At 62.1% G+C, this 18,124-nt stretch overlaps 1 protein-coding gene across 3 annotated transcripts in view; it reads right to left on the bottom strand.

Annotated features, from left to right (window-relative positions):
• The window catches only part of Kazn (kazrin, periplakin interacting protein), a 57,143-nt gene that overhangs the window by 6,030 nt on the left and 32,989 nt on the right, over positions 1 to 18,124 (bottom strand). The window contains exons 3-6 of one of the 3 annotated variants that reach the window (XM_048350278.1): positions 2,730 to 2,866; positions 2,314 to 2,484; positions 1,622 to 1,811; positions 40 to 170 (exon numbers count right to left, since the gene is read on the bottom strand). In XM_048350278.1, coding sequence (XP_048206235.1) covers positions 40 to 170; positions 1,622 to 1,811; positions 2,314 to 2,484; positions 2,730 to 2,866 — 629 coding nt within the window. Of the gene's footprint in view, positions 1 to 16; positions 171 to 1,621; positions 1,812 to 2,313; positions 2,485 to 2,729; positions 2,867 to 18,124 lie in introns of all 3 variants that reach the window. The other 2 variants (XM_048350280.1, XM_048350279.1) reach the window with 2 other exon arrangements.

Genomic DNA, 18,124 nt, shown 5'->3' with positions numbered 1-18,124 from the left:
GCAGGGCCGGGCGCCCGCCCCGCCCGCTGCTGGCCTTACGTTGCAGAGAGAGTGGGTCCGGTGCCGCGGCGAGTTGATGTCGCTGGGCGTGGACGACCGGTCGCCCTCAGCGGCGGACGCGTCCGAGATGACGGAGGGCTGCCGGGAGTGGCAGGGGCTGACCCTGACCGCTGCAAGGCAGGGAGGGCGGGTGAGCGAGGTGCCCGGGGGGTGGGGGGGAGCAGAGGGAAGGCCGGAGGTGTGCCCGATCCGCCCAGCTCCGCCTCAGCACCGAATCCCCAGACGGGAGGCCCAGGGTTCCCCCGTACCCCACGCCTGGCCCCTCCCCTCCGGGCCTGGAAGGCTGTGGGGGCCTCCGGGGGGGCCTCCCTGCCGCCTCCTCACAGGCACCCCGGCTTTCTCAGGGTGAACCCCTCTCCCTGTTCCGGCCCTAGCAGCCGGGCTGGGGATCTGCGCTTTGCTTTGCGCCTGGCCTTTGCTCTTCTTGCTGCCCTGGTGACAGATGTGCCACCGTAGTGGCGGGAGGGGGTGGGGGGGTCAGTGGCGGGGGGAGCACCCCGTTTACCGCAGGGAAAAGGGGTTGGGTGACAAAGCTGGGTGGGGAAGGCTCCCCGGAGGAGGTGTCTGAGCAAAAGCATGGCCTAGCCGTAGAGTGCGTGTCTAGTATGCGTGAAGCCCAGGGTTCGATTCCCCAGCACCACATATATAGAAAAGGCCAGAAGGGGCGCTGTGGCTCAAGTGGTAGAGTGCCAGCCTTGAGCAAAAAGAAGCCGGGGCAGTGCTCCAAGTCCTGTGGCAGTGTCTGTGGGTCCGTCAACCCTGCCTGCCCCTGACAGAGCAGCACCAGCCCCACCGAGTCACAGGTGGGGTGGCCGCCTCTGGGCTCCTGTGCTGCCCCGGGGAGTCAGGCGGGCCTGCTGCACACAGACAGGCTGCGGGACAGAAAGGGGACACTTTGGGGGGCTCCAACTGTCAGCCCGCCGAGGAAGCGGACCTGCGCGGTCCTGCCACTGGGTCGTGGCCGTGAAAGCCAGGCCCCTGACTGAGCCCGGCAGCACCTCCCGACTGGGGCGGGAGGGGGCGCTGTCTCTCTCTCTCTGGGTTTGCTCGGAGCTCTTAAAGCCTGCAGGTCACCTACCGAGGGTGACAGTGCCACCCCCAAGGACACTGCTGAGGGTGGCTGACATTTACTCAGACCCTGTTCCAGAAACTTCTGCATCCCCGGAGGAAGGTGGCGGGCAGCAGGCAGACACAGGAGAGGCCGAGCGCAGGGACTCCGCCAAGGCCGCGGTCATGTCCCTAGTCAGGGCTGGGACTTGGGTCCAACGGAGGGACTCCTAGCCTGGGCCCCTCCACTCCAGTGTGCACCCCGCTGGTCTCTGGCCACCCATCCCTGGGGACTGGCCAGGGCTGTGGCCACCACGGGCAGCTCCAGAGACCACGGCAGCCCTAGGCCTCCAGAGAGGCCGTCCCTTGTCCCCACGGCAGACGGGGGAGGGGAAGGGCCCAGTCATGGCGGAAACCTCTGGATCCGGCGGAGCCGGAAGCCCCCTCCCCTCTCCCGGCTTATTCAGTCACAGGTCGGGTTCCGCTCCACACCGCCCCGGGGGGCTGGACTCACCTTGCCGGTCGGCAGGGTGGGGAGGGTGGGAGTGGTAGAGGGTCTGCTGGCTCTGCCGGATGGCCGCCGTCAGCGGGAGGTCGGCCTGCACCACCCACTCCTGGTTGCCGTTGAGCACCGTCTCGCCCGGCATGGCGAGGGAATGCCGCTTGGGGACGTCCTTGGTCAGCGTGGCTAAGGACTGCTTGGCCTGGAGGGAGAGGCAGAGAGGGAAGGGGGTGTGAGAAGGGGGTCCCGCCTCCCTCTCGGGCCCCCCCAGATGGGCACGTGCGCCGTGCGCCTCCCTCGTGCGAGCGCCCTGTGGGTCCTGATGAGAACACGAGGCGGTAAGCGGGGAGAAAAGGGGTTCCGAGGACCCGCGGGGGCCGTCAGCTAACGTGACCCTAAGAACACGGCGCTGTAGCCGGGCTCTGGTGGCTCACGCCTGTCGTCCTAGCTACTCAGGAGGCTGAGAACTGAGGGTCGCGGTTCAAAGCCAGGCTGGGCAGGAAAGCCTGTGAGACTCTTATCTCCGACGAACCACCAAAAAGGAGGAGTGGAGAAGCCGTGGTTCAAGCGGTGGAGCACCAGCTTTGAGTGAAAAGAGCTAAGGGACAGCGCCCAGGCCCTGAGCTCAAGACCCAGCGTTGTTACCAAAGACTCAGGCACCCAATGGCGGAGGGCCAGCCGGGCCAGCCCAGGGCCCCGCTCACCATGGCCAGCTCGGCCTCCAGCTCCTTCATCCGGTTGTCCTTCAGGTCCAGCTGGGAGCGCAGCGCGGCTGCGTGGTCCGTGGCCTCCTTGGCCTGGCGCCGCAGTTCCCACTTCTCCCGCTCCAGCAGGTCTTTCTCCTTGGCCAGGGCCTTGACGGCATCCTCGCTTTCCTGCAGCGGGGGCCAGGGGGCCAGGGTCACCCCAGAGAGGGGCCAGGGGGCCCGGGGTCACCCAGAGAGGCGGACGGGGAGTCTGGCGTCAGGGAGCCCGGGGTCACCCAGAGAGAGTAGAAGGGAGGAGGGGAGGGGGTAGGAACGGAGGGGAGGGTGGAGGGGTGAGATGCAGGGGAGCCGGTGGGGATGGAGGGGGAGGGGAGGGAGGGCCAGGGAAGGCGGCCCGGCCTGGGCAGCGCCACCTTGCGGTGCTGCTCGTAGTTGCGGATGAAGTCCCGCAGCTGCTCCTCACGGCTCTCCAGCGTGGCGTAGAGCTGCTGCATCTGGCTCACCAGGTCGGTCTTCTCGCCCTTCAAGCGCTTCCGGTCGGCTTTCATGGCTGGGGACAGAAGGGAGGGTCAGCTCCTGACACCGACACCCCTCCCCCCCACCCATGCCAGACACAGTCTGGACGCTGAAGTGCCTCAGGACCCCACGAGTGACATCCTCAGGATTTGAACCCAGGACCGCCTGTGTCCACACTCCCTTTCCTCCTCTCAGATCTCTGCTCAGCTCCTGACCCACCCTCCCCAGCCTGGGAGGCAGTAATGAGTCCCAGGGCCCCACTGAGCCCACGGAACAACCCAGCCCATCTCCACAGCCCCTCTCATAGCTCTGCTTCCTTCCCAGGAAGTGTGTGAGATGTATCACGGAATCGCAGGCCGCAAAGCCATACACACTGCGGAGTGCCACTGTGCATGGCTAGAATCCCCGCACTCGGAGAGCCTGGACTTACATCCAGAACAGAAACCAAACAAACTAAACGGGATGCCACCAAAACCAGGACTTCTGCATCACGGAGACCACGGAGAAGTGACGCGATCATACGCAGGCCGGGAGGAGACACTTGCAAAGCTTATGGTCGATGAAGGACTTGCATCTAGACTACATAAATAATTCTTACAACTCAACGATAGAAAGGCAATCCTAATTTAAAAGATGAGTAATTCAGCTAAGTAGTTCACCACCAAGGACGGGCCAACAAGAACAAGAACCACGCCGGACATTAGCTGTGAGAGACAGGCAATCAAGAGCACAGTAAGAGCGCCAGGACGTGGGCAGGCAGGGCCCCTCCCACCACGGGGCGGGGAGGGAGGGTGAAGAATGATGCAAAGCCTTTGGGAAACAGCCTGGCACCTTCTCGGAAAATCAAACGTTTAAAAAAACAAGTGAACCTACGAATGGAAACACGACCACTCAAAAACCAGTGTATCAAGGTACAGGGCGGCATTATTTACAAGCAAGCACCAATAAGGCGGAAGCCATCCAGATGCCACCTCCTTGCGCCTGAATGACCAGGGGCGATCTCTCCACACAAGGAGATCAGGGAACCCTACTTGGCTCCTGGGACTGCCCCTTCCAAAGTGCTCAGCAAGGGGGAATCCACACAGGCACAAAGTGATTCTATCTGCAGGTGCCCTGGGCTGGGCAGGGGTGCTGACTGCGGGGCCAGGGGCTCTCGGTGGTGCCCATGACAATTCCCTTCTGCTGCTTGTTCTGACGGGTCGCCCCCCTCCTGGACGGGGGAGCTGTGTGGTGGTGGGTGGTGTGGGAATGAAAGGCCAGCCCTGCGTCCCTGACTCTGGAAGTTTCCAGCCTGTATGGCCCAGAGTGCTTCAGTCCTTTGCTTGAAGTCACACAGGTGTGTGTGACCCCCCCCCCCCGTCGGTGGCCCCCACATCCGAGGGCCTCTGGCTCCCTGACGGGACTGGCGGTGGCTGTGCCTTTCCTCCTGTCCCGTGGGCTGTGTGTGACACAAGGGCACTGGGGACCCGGGCCCCGCCCCTAGGCTGCTGGCATGCTGCCCGAGGGCTGTGTCTCTGGGGGCCCCCTCCATCCGCCTGCCCTTAGAGCAGGTAGAGGAAGTGGGGAGACCTCACGTCAGGACCACGGGACACTGAATTCCCAGCTCCTCTGTCCTCGGGCCTGGCTGAGGTCACAGTGCTGGAATTCCGACCTGCTGGGCTGGACAGGGAAGGGGTGGGGACCCGGGGCAGGGAGGGCCTTTGCTCCACCTCTGCCAGCAGGGGGCGCTCCGCAGGCTCTGGGCTGGGGCACAAACCTGCTACTGACAGCTCAGGAAGGCTGGCATCCAGACGCACAATCTGGTCAGGAGGCCATCCCCAGGGGCCACGACATCTCTACCAGTGGCCATGTGCAATGCTGGCTGCCCTCCCTAGGGAGCCGGTGGCCCAGGGCCCCCTAGCATCCCGTGTGACAGGGCAACCAAGGCCACAGCCAGGTGTGCTGGGGGGCTGGAGCCTGCAGCTGGGTCAGGCTGGCTTGGAGGAGCAAGGAGAAGGCCTTCCCCTCCTGCCTGGGGACAAGGGGCTGCCTCGCGAGGGTGGGGGACCCTCATGGCCCTGGGCAACGCCCGTCTCATCCTAAGGACTCCGTTCCGGGCAGCTGAAGGGTCTAGCAGGGGGTCCCCTCACACCCCAGCATCACATTCCTGAGCCCTTCCTGGCTTCTGAGGGAATGGCAGGCAGTACAGGGGCTTCTGGGACTGCTGGGCCATTCTGTCCTTCACCTCCAGTCCAGCAGGGGGCGTGCCTGCCCATACAGGCGTGCGTGCGTGCGTGCGTGTGTGTGTGTGTCTGCACGTGTATCTATCTGTGCACACATGACTGTGTGGATTCCATGAGTGCTTGAGGAAATCTTGGGGGCTCTGGACCCCGCCAGGTTGGGGACCCAGAAAGTGTGCAAGCTGAATCTTGGGGAACAGATTTCAGATGGTGATGGGTTCTGGAGCCCTGTCCACAGGGAGCTCCATGAACTCCCCGCACAGCTTTTCTTCACTTGCTTTTCTGTCTGTGTCTGGGGTTTGAACTCAGGGCCTGGGCGCTGTCCCTTAGCTTTTCCACTCAAGGCTGGCGATCTATGACCCAAACCACGGCTCCCTTCCAGCTTTTTGGTGGTCTGGAGAGGGGTCTCTCGCGGAGACCCTTAGATCTCAGCCTCCCGAGTGGCTGGGTATACAGGCGTGAGCCCCTGGTGCTCCTCACAGGGTGTGGTGATCGCGGGGGATATCAGCAGACGCCCCACAAACGTGCTCATATCACAATGCAGGGCAGCTTGGCTGCGGTGCAGGCCCGAGGCCTGACTTGCCACCCTGGCTGGGAGACCTGAGCATCCCTGGGCCTGCAGAGACTCAGTTTCCCCAAGGAGGTGCTGGGCATGGTAGGTTCTTGTTCCTAATTCTCACGCGTATTTAGGAAGTCTTGAACTCAGGGCCTGAGCACTGTCCCTGAATTTCTTTTGGCTCAAGGCTAGCACTCTACCACTTGGGCCACAGCGCCACTCCTGGCCTTTTCTGTATATGTGGTGCTGAGGAATCGAACCCAGGGCTTCATGCATGTGAGGCAAGCACTCTACAGCTAAGCCGCCTTTCCAGCTTCTAGGAAGGCCTCCCCGTGACGGACCAGGAGCTTCCTGGGCTGCCACCCCCTGCCTGCAGGCCCTGGCAGGGAGGGGCAGGGCCCACCTGGCCCAGCACCGCCCTCTGGATCTGCTGCCTCCAACACCAGGGGGAAGGGGCTTCCAGACGTCCACAGAGGCCACGTGACCTTGACCAGCTCACTCCTCCCCCCACCCACAGCCTGCCACGCCCCCCACAAGCCAGTGAGGCTGCGGGGGTGGGGGGGAGGGGGCACCCTCACCTCCGCCTGGCTTCCCGCTAGCAAGCCCCACGACGGCTCCCGTGGCCGCTGGAAGGGCACGCGGGCAGTGTGCGTGCGTGTGCGCAGGCACGAACAGCGCTTGGAACTGCCCCCAGCCACAGGCTCTCCACCTGCAGATTCCCAGCCAGCCAAGGTCACTCACGGCCACAGCCAGGCTGCCCGGGGCCAGAGCTCCCGAGACCAGGGGCCCGTCCTCTGGATGGTTTCCTGGCCAGATGTCCCAACTGCCCCACCTGGTAGGCCCGTCCCAAAGGGGAGCCCAGGAGGGAGGGGAGGGGGACCAGAGGCCTGGGACACCCATCTGCAGCAGGGCTCCACCCACCACGATGTGAGGTGCCGTTCTTCTGGCTCGATCTCTCTCTACAGCTGGGGAAACTGAGGCCCAGAGAAGGACACTCAGTGGTAATGTCCTGCTTCAGGTCTCCCGACGCTGAGCTGGAAGCCTCGGTTAGAAATCTCATTCCGCCTCAGCTTCCTGGTGTGTAGAGCTTGGGGTTGTGGTCCCTTCGGGGGCGGGCCTTCCCCGCCCTAGGGAATGCTGGGTCGCAGGCCCTGAGTATGTGGGCCGGGAAGGGCTTCAGAAAGACAGGGCTCCGATGGGACCGACTGTGTGTTCCAGGGGGGCTGTGTGTTCCAGGCTGCGTGACGGCCACCCTGGAACACACTCTGAGCTCGCACTTCCCTCTGCCTGCCCCTCACGTCCCAAAGCCAGTGCTGGAGCCGCGCCTTGCCGTATCGGCTAGCTGCTTTCAGGCGGCCTCAGCCTTTGCCATGGCTTGGGACTTGCCTGCCCATCAAAGGCCCACGGAGGCTTTGTTCCAGCTCCTGGGAAGGAAGTGGACACTTCACGTGGAAAGGCAAGTGGGAGGTCTTTAGCCAACTGGGGGCCACTGGAAGGATCAGGAGCCACCCCCCCCCCCAGTCTAAACTGTTCCGTGTGTGTGTGTGTGTGTGTGTGTGTGTGTGTGTGTGTGGCTTCGCTCCCGCGTGACGAGGCCAGGGTGAGTCAGACAGTCATGGGCGGGAGCGTCTGGAGCTGTGAGCCAGAACAACCCTCCTTCCATCAGCTACCTCACGCTGTCGCAGTGAGGGGCAGGCGCTGGCCCCGCTCACCTGGACTTTCCTTCCTGTCTTCTTTTGTGCCAGTGGTAGTGGGCCTTGAACTCAGGGCCTGGGTGCTGTCCCTGAGCTTTTGTGATCAAGGCTAGCACTCTACCACTTGAGCCACAGCTCCGCTTGTGGTTTTCTGGAGGTTCACTGGAGATAGGAGTCTCACGGACTGGGCCGCCCGGGCTGGCTTTGGACTGCGATCCCACGGGAGCTGGGATCACAGGCAGGGGCAGGGCGCGGGGCTCCTGCTCCTCTCTGGGGCACTGTGAGGTGTGTTGTGTTGGGGGAGGGGTGTTCAACGGTCCCAGGAAGGGCTCAGAGCTCTCAGGCACAGATGGGGAGGAAGGAGGGAAGTGGGGGGGGGGGGCGGAGGCCTGTTTGTTTTCCAGTCTCTGAAGGGGAGTCCTTGCTCCAAACCAGTGCTACCAACAGTGCCTGGACAGACAACACCCTCCCGGGGAGTTTCTAATTCACCACGGCCCACAAAGGCACAGGGTGGTGCCGGGGCATCCAAAGGCATGGACACAGGCAGGGCTCAGGCCTGCCCTGGGGACAGGGAGTGGACCCCAGGCAGCTGGCTTGCTGTGTGTGTGTGTCTCAGGGAATGCACGCACCCCCCTCTGGGCACCCAGAGGTGCAGGGACTGGTCCCCCCTGCCCCCCCCCTGCCCAAGTGTGGCGAAGACAGCAGGGCCTGGGTAGTCACAGGTCTGGCCCCTAGCTGGACACTTGACGCTGGCCCTTTAATTGGGGAGGAGAAGGCGGGTTTTCAGCGTATGGTAATTAAGGCCTCTACAAAATATTTAGACCACCATGCCCAGGTACACTAATGATTATACATTTAAATGTTAATGAGCGTAATTAGATGAAAGATTGCATTCGGGATTGCTACACCCTCCAGTTCAATTTCACACATGAGCAGTGGGAGCCAGGACCAGCTGGCTCAGGCGGGCTCCGGCCTGTCCTAGTGGATATAGGGGACGGTCATGGTGGACGCGTCCAGGCGAGCGAGGGGGAGGCCACGGGGCCCTAACAGCCCCACGTGACATGAAAGCTAAGGCCGGCACACCCCCACGGAAGGAGAGTTTACCACCCCCCTCCTCCCGACCATGCCCTGGGGGCTGTGCTCGGGTCTCCCCAGAACCTGAAGGCTTCAACTCCAACCACACGGAACAAAGAACACAAGAGCTACAGAGGACGCCTCAGGGCAAGAAGGCAGCCGGGGATTGGTGGCTCACGCCTGTAAACCTCACTATTCAAGAAGCTGGGATCTGAGGAGCATGGTTCGAAGCCGGCCCAGACAGGAAGTCTGTGAGACTCTGATCTCCTGTGAACCAGGAAAAGTGGAGCTTTAGCTCAGGCGGAAGAGCGTCAGCCTTAAGTAAGACAGCCAAGGGAGAGCCAGTGGCCCTGAGTTCAAGACCCAAGACACATGCACACCCCCCACCAATGTACACATACAGGAACCCTCACCCCGAAGTGCACACACAGGCGTGTACACACACACACACACACACACACACACACACACACACACACACACAGGGATCTTGCACCTGAGCAGGACTTGGCCAGTCTACAGTCACTCAGTCACCACCACCACCACGGGTGTCCAGAAGCCGGCGCTGAAGGAGCGAGGGCCGAGGAATCTGAGTAGATAGGATGAGGTCTGCGGGGGGTGGAGACTGTGGGTGCCAGGGAGCCAGGCCCCCCCGCCACACTTAATTATTACCTGAACCTGGTGACTTAAATACTCACTGGGGTCAGCGCTGGGAGGTGGCAGAAGGAGTAAGAAGCCTGGAGGCAGCGGGTGGCTGTCTGGGAACGCCTGGGGAAAAGGCGGTGGAGCACATGCAAAGGCCCTGAGGCAGCAGAGGAGCCAAAGCGAGAAGTGGGGGCAGGAGAGGAGGTGCTGGGGAACGGTCCCAGGGGCTGCGCTGCCTCTTGGGGCTGCTTAACCTTCTCAGTCCTGGGTGCTCCGGCGTCACCGGCCCTGCCCCGCTTCCTGGGGCATCCCTGTGTCCCCTGCCCTGGCCTCTACAGCACGGCCCCCTCCTTGCTCGCTCCCCCTCTTCTGTCCCCAGGAAGCCCTCATCTGGAGATCGCCAACGGTACCTGCGCACCCTCTCCGGGGGGAATCACTCAGCCCCCGAGGGGCTGCAGCCAAGGGGCCAGTGAGGCCCGGGAGCCTTGCACAACCCGGCAGCCTGCGGGACAACAGGCCAGTGGGGGCCGCTCTGCAGCTCAGGCCCGGGCCACGGTGGCTGGGAAGGTGCTGGCCCATACTTCGGGGGGGGGGGTGCTCACTAGGAAGCCCCTACAATGCCAGGGGCTGGGGAGGCAGACCAGCAGTGTGCCCGGCCCACCCACGCACAGCACACTCCCCCCCCACTCCTCCGGTCACTCTGTCAGTTTCTGTCCCTCCGCCTTGAAAACGGACATGCTCAGTTTTCCTTCCAAGCTCCATTTCTTTTTTCCGGCGGCTCTTTTCTCCCGCGGGTGGCTTCACTTACTTTGCGTTTGTGGGCGCCTGTCGTGGGGCAGGGTGGGGTGGGCAGAGGGGCAGGGCGGAGTCACCCTGGGGAGGGTGTGCACAGCCCGGTGGGGACATCAGACGGGGTGATGGCATGTCTGACCTGCGCTGACCTGGAAGCTGGGCGGAGCCCATCCCAGTGGACAGCTGGGGGCCGACGGCTGGCTGAACTGAGCGTCGGGGGCCAGGCCTGGGGTCACAGGCTGGGTAGGGGGCCCTGCCTGTTCCTGAGACACTGTGCCCCAAATGCTGAGCTCTGGAAGTGAAACCCACCCACCCACCCACCCTGCTTCATTTCTAGAGTTTGAACTCAGGAGCTCTGGCTCACTTAGCTTGCTCAAGGCTGGTGCTGTACCAGTCGAGCCACGCCTCTAGCTCGACATCTTGCTGATCATTTTGGAGACGGGAGTCTCACAGACTTGGCTGCCCGTGCTCGTTTTTGAATCCCAATCCTCTGAATCTCGGTGCTAGCCACCGGGGGTGGGGCCGGAAGTGGTGTACATTACACAAATGTGCTGCTTGACCCATTTTCTGGGGGTGGAAGCTGCGAACACGGCGAGGTGGAGGGCCCGACTCCCGGGTTCTCGTGGCCCACAGAAGAGAACGCCGCTTCTCAAAGGGGTGCACCCGTGGGTGACCGGAGGGGCTGTGTGGACGCAGGCACCACGTGGCCGGCACGACCTGAGGCCCAGGCCTCGGAAGTCAGCCTCTCCCCAGAGGACTGCTCCAAAAGCCGTCATCCAGCTGCAGGAGGCTTGCTCTGTGTTCTGGGGGGGGGGGGGGGTGCTCTTCAAGGGCCCGACGTCGTACCGTCGGGTGTTGACGGGTGTGCAGCTGGTGGAGTGCACTTAGGGCTTGCTTCGAGGGCACATGTGGACGGAGGATCCAGTCTCCACGGAGGAAGGGGCGTGCCTGGGATCCGTTATTCCACGGACTTCTAAGTCGTCACTAGAAACGTCCATGAAGTAAAGGTGGGCCACTCAGGTCCATGGAGGGCTCCCTGTGCCTCTGCCTTTGGCCCACATCTTCGGGGGGCTGTGGCTGCCCCGTCTGCTGGGCCCTGACTGGCCGGCTGTGTTTACTCGGCCCCCCGGCTCCGGCTGGGGTTCTGCTCTCGTGCGATGGCCCCACGGCGGGCTGCTGGGCACACGCCCGGCTTCGTCTCCTTCCTTTCCTGCCAGGGCTTCGGCGCTGCGCCCTGACTCATCAGCGAACCCTGGGTCTAGAGGGAGACGTGACCGGTGGCCGTGTGCAGGGCACTGGCAAGGCACGGCCCAGGGCCGGCGTCAGGGCCGCCACCGTTGCTGAACTCACGGTGGGTGGTGGAGAGGCAGCAGGCGCCCAGCTCGTCTGGGAACCTGCAGGCCGGGTGGAGCTGAGCCTGTACAGCAGGAGGCGGGAGGGGAGGGAAAACAGGAAGCCGTGGGGCTGGCCAGGCAAACCAACTGGTGACGGGAGCGCCTTGCTCAGGGCCCTCGGCCCACGGCGGGCATCGAGGACTCAGGTGACCAGGACAGTCAGGAGGACAACAGCAAACCTGGAGCTGAGAAGGCAGAGTGGACCGGGCATCTTTAGGAGTCTGTAACAGGTAGGCAAGGCTCGGAGGGGTTGAGTGACTGCCTGGGGCCTGAAGCCACCACCCCCCCCCCCATCAGCTTGCAAGAGGCTGGCATTCCAGGGTCCAGAACTGCACCCGGGGTCGACAGCAAAATGGAGAATGTGCGTGGGTGGGGTTGGCTTCCGGTACGAGACGCGAGTGGGGTGTCCTGGCAAGCAGCGGCCAGCCGCCAGGCTTAGGACACGCCTGGCTCCCGAGACCCTCCTGAATTTCCGTGGGCAACAGTTACCACATGAAAGGGGAAGGAGGCTGGCCTGGCATGGCAGCTGGCGTCCCCGTTACTCGGGAGACGAACCTCGGGAGGATGGCAGTTCTAGACCAGCCGGGGCAGAGATCTGCAAGGCCCTATCTTGACCAGAGAAGCAGGGCATGGTGGTGTGTGCCTGTCATTCCAGCTGGAACAAGAAAAGTCAGCAAGAAGATCCAGGCCTAGGCCAGCTGGGTCAGAAAGAGACTCGATCTCAAAATGAACCAGTGCAGGGCTGGGGATATAGCCTAGTGGCAAGAGTGCCTGCCTCGGATACACGAGGCCCTAGGTTTGATTCCCCAGCACCACATATACAGAAAACGGCCAGAAGCGGCGCTGTGGCTCAAGTGGCAGAGTGCTAGCCTTGAGCGGGAAGAAGCCAGGGACAGTGCTCAGGCCCTGAGTCCAAGCCCCAGGACTGGCAAAAAAAAAAAAAAAAAAAATGAACCAGTGCAAAAGGGGCTTGGAGGCGTGGCACAGCGATAGAGCACCTGCCTGCCTAGCAAGAGCAGAGCCCTCCTGAACCTAAACCCCAGCACCACCAAGAAGAAAAGACAACAACAACAGGAACTCCGCGGCGGGGGCCTGTCCCTGCCAGTCCTCGGTGACCCAAGGCCCCCAGCCTCCCCCACGGGAGCTGCTCCACACAGACCTCGTAGAACAAGCCGCTTGTTGCTTAGCTAGCTAGTGTTCATGTGGAGGAACAGGGGCGCAGTCTGCTCCCAAAGGCCCAGCGGCCGAGTGGAGCAGGGAGAGCAGCCGCCCAGGGCTCTGCCTGAGCCCGCCAGGACCTGCCACAGGGACCTCCATCCCAGTGCCGGGCTCCAGCCTCGCCCCAGAAGCTACCACAGGGTCAGTAGTGACCCCCGTCCCCTCCCAGGCCCGCCTCGTCCTTCCCAGCCATCTGTTCTCCTCCCCACGCTGCCCCGGCCCTACTGTGAGTTCCATGGTTTACCGCTCTGTCAGACTGGGCTCAGAGAACCCCCCAAGCCCGTGGAAGGAAAGCCATGGGGCGTCACCACCTCACCCCCTGGGCAGCCAGCCCCCTGTGTGCATGGAATGCCACCTGATGGGGGAAGAAAGGGGCGCGCCGACGCCACTGGACCAGCCCAGGCCCGGCCTTCCTGGCTGCTACCCAAGCCCTCGACCCAGACAGCAGCTGCAGGATGAGAGGCACCCGCCTGGCCTGTGTGGGCGGGGCCTCGCCTCCCTGAACCCGCCTGGGGCCCAGAGGAGGGGAGGGGCGCACTCGTGCGCGTGCATGAGCACACACACACACACACACACACACACACACACAGGCACACACACTGAGAAGGGAAGCACCTGGCCTTGTCCTTGTCTTTGCAATGTGGGGACCCAGGGCTTCTCAGTCCTAAGCAAAAACTCTGCCTCTGAGCTACAGCCCCTGCGTGCGTGTGTGTGTGTGTGTGTGTGTGTGTATGTGCGCGCGCACACGCATGCACCAGTACTGGGGCTTGAGCTCAGGGCCTCATGGTCTTGCTTGGCTTTTTTGCTCAAGGTTGGCATTGTACCATTTGAGCCACAGCTCTGCTTCTGGCTTTCTGGTGGTTCAATGGGGATAAAGAGTCTCACGGAAGTTCCTACCCTCAGACCTCAGCTTCCTGGGTGGCTAGGATTACAGGCGTGAGCCACCCAGCTCTGACCTATGAATACTCCCGGGTGAGGCTCTCAGGCTGGCCAGCACTGAGGGGGTTTGGCAGGTCACCCAACACTCCAGGTCTGGCTGAGGCCCCCAGAACTCAAGGCTTGGCCATCTGCTGAGCTCAGAGCTTCAGTCCTCAGCCACCCCACCTCAGCTGTCTGCTGCCCAAGACCCAGCAGGAAAAGGAAAGCGGAGAAGGCACTGGCCTCGGTGCTGCCCGAGAGGGCAGGGAGGGGACAGGCCAGCAGGATGGCAGTTTCTTGGGAACCAGGGTTGTCACTGCATTAAGAATTCCACCCAGGAGGAAAGAGGGAGGGCAGGGAGCAGGTGTACAGGTGGCACCTGTCTGGTGGCCGCCCTATAAACAGTCCTGTGGCCTGCAGGGAGTCAGGCCGGGCTCCTGGGGACCGGGCTGATGCTCAGCAACATCTGTGGCACAGATCACAGACACACGCGTCGGGATAACACCTGCAGCACGCCTGCAGCATGTGTGTGAGCCTCTGCTGAGAAGCTCCCTGTGTTTGGGGGGAAGGGGAGGTGGTACCTCAGTCTCCCAGGCCAGCCTGCACATCTTCACCTCTGCACCCGTGCAGGACCGTCGCTGCCGTTACCTGCGGTGACCGGCAGGGACTGCAGGCCCCTGGCTTGTGTCCTGCACAGAGCTTGGGCTGAGAGTCTGATGGCCCCACCTCTCAAGGTGGGAGGTGTAATTATGACCCCATTCTCTAGAGAAGGAAACCGAGGCATGGCACCCAAAGGACCTGCTCAAAGTTGCACAGCTAATGAGTATTGGAGGCAGCACCTGAACCCCCAAATCCAGTGAGACAAGGAGCTACCAAGCGCAATGGTGTACAAGGCAGACTCAGTTTCCCCAGAGCTTGCCCTCAAAGGGACACCTTCCTGTCTCTCCCAGACCTAGAGGAGACGTGTCAGGCTCCCCCGGCGGCACAGCCGGGCCAGGAACTCCACAGCCCCCCAGATGTCCTAGAAGTGCCTGGTCCAAGATGTGAAGTGGGCACTGTAACCCCAGGGACTCAGGAGGCTGAGATCTGAGGATCGTGGTTTGACGTCAGCGGGAGCAGACAAATCCCAGAGAGTCTCATCTCCACATGGACACTGACAAGCTGAAAGCGGAGCTGCGGCTCAAGGGGTAGAGCACCAGCCTTGAGTGAAAAAGCAAGGGTGAGGGACAACAGAGTGATACGAGGACCCGGCCTGTGGCCCTGGGGGTTCCTTTCACTACACAGACAAGTCTAGAGCCAGAGACGCCATCCCCGCGGCCTGGATAGCGAAACATCCGGGACTCCTAGGCCAAGTGGATTCTGGGATACTCCTCCAACATGAGACGCCAGGGTACTCTCCCACGGGACAGCCGGCAGCACCAGTGCATTTCTCCACAGCACCCTAAGCCCAGAAGAGCTCGGGGCTCCCTCCCCCGCCCCCCCAGGTGGAGACAGCCATGCCAGCAGCTGTGCGGAGCCCAGTGCAAACCATCTCTGCCCTCCCGGCGTGTGGCCCTGGCCCCTACTGCACATCTTCGTCTGTGGGTGACGCGGTTCTGTTTTTCTGTGCCAGACCTGGGGCTTGAACTCAGATACTAGATGCTGTGCTTTAGGTTTTAGGACTGGCACTCTACCACTTAAGCCACAGCTCCACTTCCTGCTTTTTGATGGTTAATGGAGATAAAGACTTTGTCTCAAAGACATTCCTGCCCGGCTGGCTTTGAACTGTGATCTTCAGATCTAGGCCTCCTGAGGAGTTCGGATTGCAAGTGTGAGCCACCAGTGCTCAGCATTTTTGCTTGTTTGTTTGTTTGCACAGGAAAACTCAGGTGCTGGAAAATTCAGTGATCAGGGTCCCTCAGACAACACCAGCCACGTCAGGTTAGGAACCTGCAGTCCAGATGGAGGCGGATTTCCTGACCCTCAATGCTGTCACTGCTGGGACTCCTGACATGCCCTGGGGACCCCGGGGTGCTCACCCCCGACGCCTGGCAGTGGTCAGATCTCTGTGTGTGTGTACTGCTTATATCCCACAGGTGGGTTGGGGTGGGGGGGGGGAGGGGGAGCCTGACAGCCAGTGCAGGCTCTCTGCGCCCCTCTACCTGGTACACAGGGTTACTTGTCACCTCCACTGTCACCATGGCCAGAGACAGGAAGTCCCCTACTGCTGTCCCAGGAGATCTCAACTCTGTGGGACCGGGGGTGGGGGGGGGGGTGGGGGTCGGGGTGAGGGTGGAGGTGGGGAGGGAATGCTGTCAGGAGCAATCTCCTGCCCTCCTGAGCTGCCCACTGTAGAAGCAATCATGACACTCCATCTTCCAGAAGGACCCTGTGGCTGAATGCCGTCGGGCTGAGGCTGCCCGAGAGGCCGGACTTCCTCCAGCTGAGCAGTCTGTCCAGCTGACCAAACAGCATGTCCCCATGGCGCTGGCCACTGGGTCAGCTCTGAGGATAATGACAGTCGACTCACAAGGCCACTTTGGTGCTCTCCTCCTTTAACAGATAAAGAAACTGAGGCCAGGGACTCTCCCTTTGGCTCACCCTGATGTGCCATGGCCTCACCGGCTCAGGTTCCAGTCCAGGGTCCTGAGCCCTCGCCACACCCGCAACCCCGGCTGGGCCTTTCTCTGCAGGGTAAATGCCACGGGCCGAACGACCTCTGCACCGAGCAGGGGCACAGCCAGGCCCTTCACGTTTCCACCGACACCCCCCACCGGCGTGGGCCAGGACGACCTAAGTGGTGCCGCCCGCTTCCCAGCGGCTCTGGGGAGAGACACACGCCGCCATCACAAGCCAGAGGATCACACCTGGAATCCCAGCTGCTCAGGGGGCCGAGATGCAAGGACTCCAGTTCAGAGCCAGGCTGGACGAGAAAGTCCCGGGGACTCTTTCATCTCCGCAATTATGATCAAGAAGCCAGGAGTGGAGCTGTGGTTCAAGTGGTAAGGCACCAGCCCTGAGTGAAGAAGCCAAGCAGGAGCTCGAAGCTCTGAGTTCTAGTACCAGAACACCCCTCCCCCCACACCCCACAAACTGCCTCACAGTTCTAGGAGGTCACAATCTCACTAGGCCCAAATCAGGATGCTGGCAGGGCCGCCCTCCTTCCCGAAGCTCCAGGAGAGGCACTGGCTTCCCTCCCGCTCTGGTTGGTGGAGGGCCTGCACCCCTGGGCTCGTGGCCCCTTCCATGCAGGCAGCGTGGCCATCGGTGGCGATCTCCAAACCCAGCCGTGGCTTTCTGCGTCTGGAGTCCGAAGCCCGAGTCCCACAGGCGCAGCCACAGCTCCCCCGCTCCCGTGCCACCCGCCTGCCTCTTCCAGGACCTCTGTGGTCACTCTGTGCCGAGGATAATCTCAGATAATCTCCAAATCCTTAATCGCATCTGCAAAGTCCCTTTTGCCACTGGGGGTGGCATATTCACTGGTGCCAGGGTTACCCAGTGGGCCGTTTTGGGGAGCCGTGTTTCGCCTCCCATAGGCAGGGGCTACTGTACCCGCTCCACTGGTCCCTGGGAGCCCAAATCAGAAAGCGGGCAGAGGTGCTGGCATCCAGGAGCAGGGGGAGGCCCGGGCAGGGCACCCCCGGGTCCCCAGTCCTGGTTGTATGCACTTGGGGCCCCATCCCTAAGCTTCATCTGGGTCCTGGAAGCTCAGAAAGCCTCCTAAGTGCTAAAAATACCACCCCACTGCTAAACAAACACCGGGGCTCTTGTGAAATACAGCAGTCACATAAAAGACCTGGCAAGGGGCTCCAGGAGATTGCGATCTGCAAGTGTTCAAGGCAGCTCCTTCCCCAGGCAGGAGCAAGCAGCCAAAACCATTTCCTAACGTCCTCCAGGAACCCAGGGTCCTCCAGGAACCCAGGGCCAAGGCCTGCCTGGGGCTGCAGGAAGCCAGGGACAAGAAGTAAACAAACATTTGTGGGCTGCCCTCCCCTTCCCTTCAAAGGACCCCACCAAGGAGGCCTGAGTAAGTATCCTCTCTCTCTCATGGAAAAATGAAGGAAGGCCCAGCGAGGTGAGACAACTTTCCCAAGGCCATACAGCGGTAAGCTCTGCGAGTCCACCCGACTTCGGGACCAATGTCTTTCTTTCTTTCTTTCTCCCAACAACCTCAGAGTCTAACACAGGGCCTTGACAAGTACTGCTTGTGCCGTCTCTGAACTTGACAGCCTGGGTCAGGATCCAGGCTCCTCCAAGCTGGAAGAATCACCGATGCCCCATGCCTCCGTTTCGCCATGTCAAGTGCAGCCAACACACCTCCGTTTTGAGGAGCGTGAAGATGTAAGACCTAATTCAGGGGCAGGCTTTGGAACGTCAGGGAGTCAGTCAGCTAGCCGCTGGGTGGGGTGCTCACCTCCCCCTGCCTCAGGCTGGCTGAGGGGCTCATGGGGTGTCCCTAGCCCTTGCTGGGGACCCAGCGGGCCAGGACCGAGGACTGGGGAAGAGCCAAGGCCAGCCTCTCTCCTGGTCCCAGAGCCAAGCTCTGATTTCCTGTCTGCCTCATTCCAAAACAAACCACTTTACATAGGCTTGCTACTGGACTGGAACTGACCGTGCGCCCGGGCAGCACAGAGCAAACTCCTCCACCCGACAGGAGCTGAGGGGTCAAGCGGCTTTCCCAATGCCACGCAGCAAACAGGTGCCAGTTCCCGGTGTCTGTCCTGGGGTCACACTGGGCCCCAAGTCTGGCCAGCCCGGGAGGCGCCAGGGCCTGTGGAACCCCCAGCCTAGGCGGGCCCTCCA

This window comes from Perognathus longimembris, chromosome 7 (assembly GCF_023159225.1).
Source record: "Perognathus longimembris pacificus isolate PPM17 chromosome 7, ASM2315922v1, whole genome shotgun sequence".
Taxonomy (NCBI): Eukaryota; Metazoa; Chordata; class Mammalia; order Rodentia; family Heteromyidae; genus Perognathus; species Perognathus longimembris.
Note: the sequence above shows the minus strand (reverse complement) of the source record. Positions and strands in the feature narration are given on the sequence as shown.